Source organism: Stigmatopora nigra, chromosome 4, assembly GCF_051989575.1.
Source record: "Stigmatopora nigra isolate UIUO_SnigA chromosome 4, RoL_Snig_1.1, whole genome shotgun sequence".
Classification (NCBI taxonomy): domain Eukaryota; kingdom Metazoa; phylum Chordata; class Actinopteri; order Syngnathiformes; family Syngnathidae; genus Stigmatopora; species Stigmatopora nigra.
The window spans coordinates 10,523,082-10,533,150 of NC_135511.1; the positions used below are offsets into that span (position 1 = coordinate 10,523,082).

Here is a 10,069-nt window from a genome sequence, read left to right on the forward strand (position 1 = left end):
CATATAGGGTGTGCCTAAATGTTTCACCTTTTTTCAGAGGCCAACAATTTTCATATGAATGGCCTCAAATGTTTACTGCTTGTGTAGATAAATTTCAAGTTTTTGTGTTTAATGTTTGGCATTTCTACCTTTTTAAGTTGAGAAATGCCATTCACTTCAAGAGGAAAGACATTTTGCATGTGAGAGTATGCTTGGACTCAGTCACCAAAGACTTCCTCACAAATTTGGTTAAAAAGGTACCAACAACAATACAAATTAAGACTGTCTTTGATGAAAGAGTCAAATCCAAGCAAGCATACTTTAACCAGAAAAACGCCTTCTTTTTTTCCAATTCTTTCACTATCATTGAACTAGTTGGCTTTGTTCTTTATTTTGACTTTGTTTGGTAAATGTTCAGCATTGACATTGAGCAATTCATTCTGAGAAGTAGAATGTTGAATCGGAATTCTGTATCTCTTGTTACATAACATTTGGTAAAATTGAGGAAAGAGAGCACAGATAATTAAACAGGCTTCATTATGAAATTTTAACTGCATTTTGCTGGCGAAATTTCATGTTTAATCAAAAGGTATCATCAATAGAATCACGCTATAGGTTTTATGGCTGTGTTTTTTATCAGGAGTATAGGGTTTTTGGTTATTATCAACAAAATTTGAGTCTATTATATGCCTAACAGGAATACAGAAAGGAACCCAATTTTATCTTGTTGGAGCCTGGGTTACACTGACACTGATGTAACCCTTTAAACACACAACAGCTAAATAATTGACAGCAGATTCAAATACTTAAACTCTGAGCCTTGATGGTTCTTTACAGTAAAATACTGCTACAAATAAAATTTTCCTGAAATTTGCATATTTACAGGTTACATCAGGTTTTTTTTTCTTAATCAAGGAATAAATTATCACTTTGCTCAAAATGTATGTATCAAATATGATGCGTTTGCTCCTAAAAAACAGTTTTCAATGATAACAGAGTGTCAAGTCGCGTCCTAAGTCCATATTTATCTAATACTGGTACATTAAATATTAAAGCCTCTTTCTGACATCTATGGACAGACATCCTGCTGTTGGAATTGTATATTCAGTTGTCATTGAAAATTAGTCATCATGTTTGTTCACATTTGTTTGGGTCAGGCAGCCCTTTTTGCCTTGAGTAGCTCATCTAAACCGAGCTGTGAAGAGTTTGTTGTACCTCTGAAAGACGCAGATTGGGTAAATAGTGTCTTTACAGCAATTATTTTTCTTTTTTTATGTGCTTTAATATCATTTGCCTTTGGTTCTCTGTCTGTCAAAAATCTGCTGGAAAATTGTTCTTTCATACTAGAACATCAGACAAACAGGATTACTTGGATTATTAAAAAAAAAAAAATGATGAAATGCTTGTTTTTGGAATGTGAGAGGAGACCTGAGTACCCGGAGGAAACTCATGCAAGCCTGGGGAGATTATGGAAACTCCACACAATGAAGAAGACCTAGGATCGAACGCACGACCCCAGGACTGCGAGGCCAATGCACTAACCAATTGGCTGCCTATTCTTAATTTATAATAAAAAGTTGGAGAAATTATGTGGTCTGAAATATGTGTGTGTGTGTGTGTGTGTGTGTATGTGTGTGTATAGAGGGGGTTAATATAGATTGGATCAATAACTCCCTGCAGGGATGTTTTCGAACTTTGGATGTCTATGGATGGATGGATCAATGAAAACAACCGACATAACATGAGCTGCTTGCACAAAGGTAACATTTTTACTAAAATTTGAAAAAAAAGATACTAACACAGTGTTTGACCATGTTGCAGTCCTAAGTTCTTATTTACCCAATACTTGCACATCATATATTAGGGCCCCTTTCTAGCATGATTGGACAGTAGTCCATCTGTCAGCTTCGTATCCAGTTTTCATAGACATTCTCATCATGTTTGTTCCTTTTTGTTTAGGTCTACTGGCTCTAACTTCGTGGACCGCTGCATCTGATCCAGCATGTGGAGAACTTGTCAAACATTTACAGGATGCAGACATGGTAAAAAAGCATCTTTACAGCAATTTCTGTTCCTTTTTTCATTTTCAATTTTCCATTAGCAATTGGTTCTGTGTGTCTACAGGATCCTGGAACATTCATTTATCATGTGGGAACATCAGACAATCAAGATTATTTGGATGAACTTAAAAAAACTAACAGTTTTTGGATTAAACTTGCAGCTATACCCAACACTGAAAATTTCACAATGACCACAGGGGACAAGACGTAAATAATTTGCCTCGATTCAATGATTAAAGTAACTGTAAATTATACAGGCTTTATAATTATGACGTTTCAATTTTCTCTTTCATAGCGAAGGAAAATGCTCTTATGAAAAGCTTACTGCTTCTTATTCAAACATCAGTTCAACAATGGATGGTAAGAAAATTACTCACTTTCATGGGCTGGAGATCAGTAGATGGTGTTGTTTGATTGTTTCAGTGTTGACAGTGGAATTGGCTTCATATCCTGAAAGAATACACAATATTGTTAACTACATCGTAGATGAGTGAAGATGTAACTTCAATTTTCGTTGAGTAATCATTGTAACACATTTCATTGTCATGTTCACACCACATAGTCCATTACGTCCACGAAGAGGAAACCCATCATGAGCAATACCTCCAGACGTGTCCAGACTGCATTCTGTTGATTGACAAGATGACATGGAAGCTTCCTAATCAGAGACTCCTAAAAGGCAGATACCTATTGTTGTTGAGTAAGTTTAAAAACTTCTATTACTGTTTATTTTGCACTCAATAATATCATCATCTATACTTCAGGACAGGGTTTGGCAAATATTTTTACAGATTTATTGTAAAAATGTTATACTTTCTTGGGTGTTTTACAGCAAAGACTGGAACACTGGATGATGCACAACTGGAGATTTTTAAGAAACAGGCCGCTTGTCTGAATTTCCAAAAAGAGTTGCATTTTGGAAGCCATACGGGTAAGTCATTTTAGATTTGGTCACATTTTGTCGCAACCACCTCTAACTTGTTTTCTCCATCTATCAGATTTGTGTCCAGAAGAGTCCGGATAGCCACTAATAAACTTGAATTTCTAACCACCAAATGCTCATCGAGTTGTCTATCTCTGTTTTCCTCTTCACTCAAAATGTGTATGACAGTATGTATTGCATCTAAAAAAAATAACAACATCAATTAAGACTTATTTTTTGATGTTTGAATAAAAAAATGATTTTTTTTTCAATCACCTCTGGCTTGTTTCTTTTTCTCTCTGTCAAACTTAAGTCCAGCAGTTATAGTCATTCAATGAATAAACAAACAACACAGCAGATGTGGTGGAGTTTTTGGTGGGGTTGGAATGAGGAGATGTGCCGAGCAATATTATGCAATTGGAGAGTTCTCAAATGAAGAAACTGTGTCTGTGTGTATATTTTTGGTTTGATTACAATCCAACAATAAATGGTTATATCGCATGCAATATACTAAACCTTATAAATAACATATATTGGACTATATTAGCCTTATGAATGAAAAGCAACGCATTCAGGGTCTACCTTGCCTATTGTACCCTTGTGAGGTTAAGTGGCTGGTAAAATGAATGAATGGAATATATCACTATGTATTGCATGATACTTTCCCACAGACCACACTAGAATATATTTTAGTTTTTTAAGGGTGTCTAGGGCCCCTTCCTAATGGCTGTGGTTTTATAACACATTTCTAAGGGAGCTTCATGCAGCCTCCCCATTCAGACTCGGTCAGATGACTCTTACATAACAAGATAAATAGCACACAAACAACTAAGGGGACAGGAGGTTATGTTGAGTGTTTCTGCATCAGTGCGTGTGCGTGCGTGGGTGTGTGTGTGTGTGTGTTCTAGCTCACTGTTATACAACACATCACTGAGGGAGAGAACTTGAAGAAAGCCTCCCCTCATATCGTTGCACTCCGCGGTGGTCTTCCATCTTCAGCATGTCTGCACGGGTGCTGGTTGTTTTGCTCGTCTTCACCTCCCTGTGTGCCGCATCTGAGCCTGACTGCAAGGAACTTATTAAACCTTTGCAGCTGGACAATCACAGCCCTGTGAGTATTTGACAGTGCTCAAAAGCTGAACAATGCATAATGTGCTCTTTCACTCTACTTGTTTGCTATTGTCAAGTCCTTGAACAACTTTTTGCCGACTTTCAGAATGTCGTGGATCCCTTCTTAGAAGGCACTCATTGAACTAATTTTTGAATTTTTTTGACTTACTTGCTCTTCAGTTTCAAACATCTTCACATCATCTGAAATAAAAACGAATCAAAACTTAATGCATGTTTTTTTTTTACGTACGTCAGATCTTTGGCAAATGGATTCTCCACGTGAGCTCGTGGGACGAGCCGGACCTGAAGAATGACCTGGTGGCAGTGAACAGCTCGTGGATTGACTTGTCACCATCTTCACAAAATGGCGTCATTTCTCTCTACTGGGCCGACCATCTGTAAGGAAAACACTCACAAAGTGATCAATGGACAAAAGCTATTGTTCCTTCTTCCCCACAGGAACGACAATAAGTGTCTGCAAGGGTCAGCTGATGTCACCGTCTCTGGAATGACCAGTCACGCCACCTGTATGCATCACCTCTTATATCTACTTCAATACAACATCTCTTACATTCAGATGTGTTTGGAATATTTCGGATTGCTTTTAAGATATTCATTTGCCTATTAAGTGCAATCCAGTGATGAATGACATCATCCCCAAACCTAAAACACAATGTTTAATTTTTAATGGTACAATACATATCTTTGCTAAACATCTTCAAGTACAGTTAAGATATTTAATGTGATATTGTAAAAAAAGCAAACTCCACCAGTGTCCATACACTTCTAGCCTTGAGATTTTTTAAATTTGAGTTCATGTGGAACATATTTTGTTTTTCCCCCCCCATGTCTATGCAGTCAACATCAACAACCACACTTCATATCACGAGGGTAAATACTATGCAACCTGTGCCGACTGCCTCCTGTCTGAAGACACCACCCTCCTCCCAGATGGAAAATCTAAAGGCCGTTACCTGTTCCTCTTTAGTATGTGATTCTTGAAATCCATCACCTCTTATTACTGGGAGGCAATGATTAATAAATATATACCAGATCTAAATACACATTGCGAACAGTACATTTTTAAAAATCAATTGGCTATTTCCACGTCATTTAAAAATATATATTTTGGGACATGTCTTTTAACTCTTTATAAGGCAAGTTACTTTTTATGGTATTATTCTTACGTACAGCATAGATGTCCAATTTCAGGAAACAGGAGGTTCTCGCTGTGAAAGCTAGTTTTTTTTAATAATAGACAATAATTTAGACAATGTAAAGGCAAATTGTTAGTCATTTCCATCTATGTGCTTTCCATTAAAATGAAATTTTTCTTCTTGCCAACCAAAGCCCGAAATGGACAACTGGAGCCATCTGAATTGGACACCTTCAAGAAACAAGCTGTGTGCCTTAATTTCCCCTCAGAGTACTACTTTTCGCACACAGGTGTGTTTGTCATGTTTCCCTAATATCATCTATTTTGCAATAAGAGCTCTCATGCATCATTGGTTGGTGTTCTCTCTACAGACCTGTGTCCGGATGAGAGGAAGATTCAAGTGGAAGAGACTAGTAGTTCAAAGTAAAATGTAACACCGACTTGTTGAAGGCTAGATAAATGATGTCAAACTAAACAAACTACATATTCACACACAACTTTGTGCAATGCAATAACCTTTCACTTCTGTAAAACAAGATAGTTTCATGTGTATTTTTGTGTGGTTGATAAATAAAGCTCAAAATGCTTCTTTCGTTATAAAACATTTGTAGTTGAATAAATTGATGCAACTCTTTTGTGGTCAGTTCTTTGTCTAACTCTAACCATAATGTCCTCTCCCACCCCCCAAAAAACCTCCACAGAAGCGTTGCTTGGTAGCATTGAACTGTCAAGGACACTTTGTTTCCCAAACAAATCTTTTGCTGGAAATCAACCTCCATTACATAAGAGAAAGGCTTTTTGCATCAAATCCAAAGGAGCCATGGCACTTTGCCCAGATTTCATTCAAAGCTAACAGAGGACTGACTCATTCAAGCACTGATATAAAGAAACCTAGCACAATTATTCACAGTGGTCCTAGGTGTCCTTTTTAAAAAAAACAACAACATTATATTAGCAGCTGCACACTAATTCTTTACTCTTTGAGGAGAAGTTTTGGGCACATTAATACGCAGTGCAACTATGACTTGGACTGTTATAGTTCTTTTGTCGGCTCTTGCTTCACTTTGTGGAGCTTCTGCACCGGACTGCGGGGATCTGATCCAACCTTTCATACCAGATGATCAGGAACTGGTAATTTAAACTGTTTTTATTCATTTTGGTGCGATTTAATGTTTTCAGTTAAAATTCACCATTAATTTTTTCAGTACAATTTGTTTACAACTAATGGTAAGCGAATCATTTTCAATTCTTGAAGTGAATGAACCTAATTCCAAATGTCATTCACTGCAGATTTTTGGTAAATGGGTGTATGTAATGGGAGCTGGTGACCCCATGCCTTACCATCAGGCAATGGGATCAATTAAAAGCTCTTGGATAGAGTTGTCCCCGACATCCACCGACCACACTGTGACATTACGATGGGGCGATTGCTACTTGTAAGTCGCTTAAAGCCGTTGCAGGAATTTTTCAGGCCATCCGCAAGCTCAGTGTTCTTTTCCCACAGCAATCGCTGTGTCTATGGGCATGACAACGCAACAGTTACTGATACTACCATCGCATTTCGGAGTAAGTGATTGAACGGTTGATAATTCAGTCAGAAGAACATCCACATCATTTTAAGGAATTGCAAAACACTTTCTATTGATAAACTCCAGTGTGTCAAATGAGAATCACCATGATAGTACTTTTAAAGGGTTTTGGCTTTACAAATATAATAATTCTGTTCTGATTGCCTCTGTCAGAGAAATTTAGTTTGTTTTACAGTTATAGGAAAAATAGAACAATAAGTACAATAATGATCTTACAGTAGAAGTATTTATTAGACAAATATTTAAATGATAAGACAAATACCTTTGTTGTGATCATGGGAGTTTGAGCCTTGAAGCAATTGTATTATAAAAAGGGCTTGATTATAGCAAAAACTGCAAAATTCTTATAAAATGGAGCTGTTAAATAAATAGAGTACTCATGTTTTCCAAAGAAAACCTCTCACTCCACAATGGCCAAATCCTGAAGACATGCCATGACTGCCTCCTGTGGAGTGGCAGCTTCCAAAACCTTGACGTTACCGGTAGATTCATCCTGCATTTCAGTAAGTTTTCTGTCACATATAGCAGGCCACTATTTGAATATATATAACATTATCTTGCCTCTCCCAGCACGGAGTGGGACAATTGATCCCAAAGATGTCGAAGTGTTTAAAAAGCAAGTTAACTGTCAGAACTTTCCAGAGAACTTCCATAGCTATGATGGGAAAACAGGTAAGCGTGTTTGTTGAATTTCATGCTTGTTGAGTGATATGTTTTAAAGTTGTCATGAGATAGAGATGTTGTTGCTCGGGTGTAGTACTCACACAAGTCAGCTTTCATATTTCTTTCTTTCCCAATCGCTTATTTTCTCTTTATCTGCTTTCCTGTTTCAGAGCTGTGTCCTGATGACAAGCAGAGGACAGAATAAGATGCTTAAAGAAGAAAAAAAAAAACTCACACGAGTTACTTACACAATTTATGCTCGCAGTACAGTTTTCATTCACCATATTAAACCCTAAAACCTAACATATCATGTATCTAGTAATACTATATTAGGAAATTTAAATTGTGGGTTAAAGCAGAGGTGGCCAAGTCCAGTCCTCAAGAATCCCTATCCAGTCTGTTCTCCCATTTCCCCTCCTCCTCTACCACACCTGAGTCAAATGACCCACTCATCAGCAAGCTTTCCAGAAGCTTCCTACTGATCTCAATTATTTGATTCTGGTGTTGGGGGAGGGACTTGGCCACCCCTGGGCAAAAGGAACAAAAAGTTGCAATGGTTGATTGACCCTCACACTATAATAAAACCTAGAACTCTAGAGTTGTTTCAATAAAGGCTAAGAAACTATCTACATTAAGTGATGGGACTGTTTTTTAAAAATTGAGTGGCCCTTGACGGTGTTGCGATTTCAACCTGATTAGCTAGTAGTAAAACATAGGGGGAACATTTTTTTTTAAATAAAATAAAGTACATGCCAAAGGTGCTGCAATGATGCATTTTTTGCACAACACGGTTTCTAAAATTATCATGTTGGTTTTAACAAAATAGTTAAGATTGATGGTGCAGGAGTCCAATCAATTAAACTGAGAGGACTGACAGTGAAAGATCATGTTTTAGTGCATGCCGGGTCTAATTTAAGTTAAAGTTGAAACATCTCTGAAGCAAGTGCCAATCAGCCACTAAGACACCTCATTATTCATTAAGTGTGCAACTTGCAGTACTGCCCTGCCACTTCTTTTTTAACCACCTCCAATTTGCACGGCTTACTCTTCTCGCTCGGCCCGCTGGTTCTGGTGCTGGTGCTCTGCGTGTGCGAACCCCTCGCTATCTGATGTGGACGGCGGCATCTGAACAGATCCAGCACCTGTTTCCTGCACTGGGACGAGCCAAAGTAGTAGAGGACTGGGTCCAGGCTGCAGCTGAGGCTCCCAGAGCACATCGCTAACAGATATGCACGGTAAGTGGAGTCACCGGATGTGTGATTGACCGTGACATAGTGGACCATGAGGATGATGTTCGCAGGGGTGAAGCATACCACAAAGATAACAAGCACGACCACAGCCATCACCACCGCCCGCGTCTTTTTAGAACGGTTCTCTACGTTAGATGCCGCCAAGGTCCGGATGATACGCGCATAGCTCACCACAGTGACCAGAAGAGGTGTGAAAAAAAAGATGGAGGAGTATACGGGGAAGAAATAATGATAAAAGGACTTCAGTTTTTTGAAGTCTTGTACGTCGTGGCAGGTTGTGATACCCAGGCGGGGTAAGTAGGCGGTCTGATCCGAGGCCAAGAGAGGAGCCACTCCCGCGAGAGCCAGTAGCCACATGGAGACGCACACGGCCCACGCTGTCCGACGGCTGCGCCATGTCAACGAGTTTATGGGGTACACCACGGCCAGGAGGCGGTCCGTGGCGATGCACGCCATGAGCAGGACCGAGCAGTACATGTTGCTATAGAAGGATGCTGTTACGACCTTGCACATGACTGGGCCAAAGGTCCAGTTGTTGCCATGGTAATGGTAAACTATCTTGAAGGGGAGGAGCAGGCCAAAGAGAAGGTCAGCACATGCCAGGTTTAGCATGTAGATGACAGCCGGCTTTCTGGGACGGAGGGGGTACACAAACATCACAGCGGCGACGAGGTTGAGGGGGACGCCAATGACAAACACCAAAGTGTAGACCGTGGGGACAAAGACAGTGGTAAGAAAACTACGCAGGAAGCGACCGGCCTCTTCCGAGATAAAGTAGTGCCTGAGAGGATGTCGGTCTGAGCCGTGATGTTTCCTCACTGGTTCAGGCTGGAAACCGGAGCCGGAGCCTGAGCCGGTGCCGGAGCCAAATAGTGATGGGTCCATATAGTCCATGGAATTGGCAGAGAAGGTCCTCGGGGAAAACCTGGAGGCTTACAGGAAATGTGGAAGAACACAAGAAAACAATTAAATACACTTTGCTTAAAAAGCAGCATTATCTTTTGAAGGGTAGTTGTTCGATTAGATGTACAGCATGCATAGTACATATAATGGAAACAATTGGTCATATCATAAGAAGTACATTGAATAACCTTTCTTTAGTCAACTAGTCAAAGAGGTAGCTAGGATGGCTCAATTTTGTGGGCTGGGAAATTATTACTTAAATTTTAGAAACTTACCATTGCGGCTGCCGAGTGCTAAACTGTGAAGTGAAAATACCACCAACAGGTAAAAGGATGCTTGACCTGCAGCTGAATTGCCTTGAAGCATTTTGAAGTCCCTGTCGCAGTTTAAGACCATTATCAGTAGGACAAGTTGGTTATGATATAGTCCAGTTATTG

At 39.3% G+C, this 10,069-nt stretch overlaps 4 protein-coding genes across 5 annotated transcripts; 3 read left to right on the forward strand and 1 right to left on the reverse strand.

Moving 5' to 3' along the window:
• Positions 1 to 1,853: 1,853 nt before the first annotated feature.
• LOC144195208 (uncharacterized) lies at positions 1,854 to 3,095 on the forward strand. Its single transcript, XM_077714668.1, has 6 exons — positions 1,854 to 2,021; positions 2,104 to 2,246; positions 2,335 to 2,399; positions 2,602 to 2,739; positions 2,872 to 2,970; positions 3,038 to 3,095. The coding sequence occupies exons 1-6, from the start codon at positions 1,917 to 1,919 to the stop codon at positions 3,061 to 3,063; spliced, it is 576 nt and encodes a 191-aa protein (XP_077570794.1). The 5' UTR covers positions 1,854 to 1,916; the 3' UTR covers positions 3,064 to 3,095.
• Positions 3,096 to 3,845: 750 nt separating this feature from the next.
• Positions 3,846 to 5,859, forward strand: LOC144195727 (uncharacterized). Its single transcript, XM_077715539.1, has 6 exons — positions 3,846 to 4,072; positions 4,327 to 4,469; positions 4,531 to 4,598; positions 4,930 to 5,058; positions 5,422 to 5,517; positions 5,599 to 5,859. The coding sequence occupies exons 1-6, from the start codon at positions 3,962 to 3,964 to the stop codon at positions 5,652 to 5,654; spliced, it is 603 nt and encodes a 200-aa protein (XP_077571665.1). The 5' UTR covers positions 3,846 to 3,961; the 3' UTR covers positions 5,655 to 5,859.
• Positions 5,860 to 6,056: 197 nt separating this feature from the next.
• Positions 6,057 to 8,104, forward strand: LOC144195728 (uncharacterized). The gene is made up of 6 exons (XM_077715540.1): positions 6,057 to 6,358; positions 6,518 to 6,663; positions 6,732 to 6,793; positions 7,209 to 7,319; positions 7,387 to 7,488; positions 7,650 to 8,104. The coding sequence occupies exons 1-6, from the start codon at positions 6,248 to 6,250 to the stop codon at positions 7,682 to 7,684; spliced, it is 567 nt and encodes a 188-aa protein (XP_077571666.1). The 5' UTR covers positions 6,057 to 6,247; the 3' UTR covers positions 7,685 to 8,104.
• Positions 7,123 to 10,068, reverse strand: LOC144195726 (proteinase-activated receptor 1-like). 2 transcript variants are annotated; one of them, XM_077715538.1, is made up of 3 exons: positions 9,908 to 10,068; positions 8,525 to 9,661; positions 7,123 to 7,658 (listed from the first exon to the last, which is right to left on the reverse strand). In XM_077715538.1, the coding sequence occupies exons 1-3, from the start codon at positions 10,026 to 10,028 to the stop codon at positions 7,618 to 7,620; spliced, it is 1,299 nt and encodes a 432-aa protein (XP_077571664.1). In that variant the 5' UTR covers positions 10,029 to 10,068; the 3' UTR covers positions 7,123 to 7,617. The 2 variants fall into 2 exon arrangements, 1 of the variants encoding a protein (XP_077571664.1); XR_013326147.1 differs by lacking the exons at positions 8,525 to 9,661; positions 9,908 to 10,068 and adding an exon at positions 7,728 to 8,517.
• Between the last annotated feature and the right edge of the window lies 1 nt (position 10,069).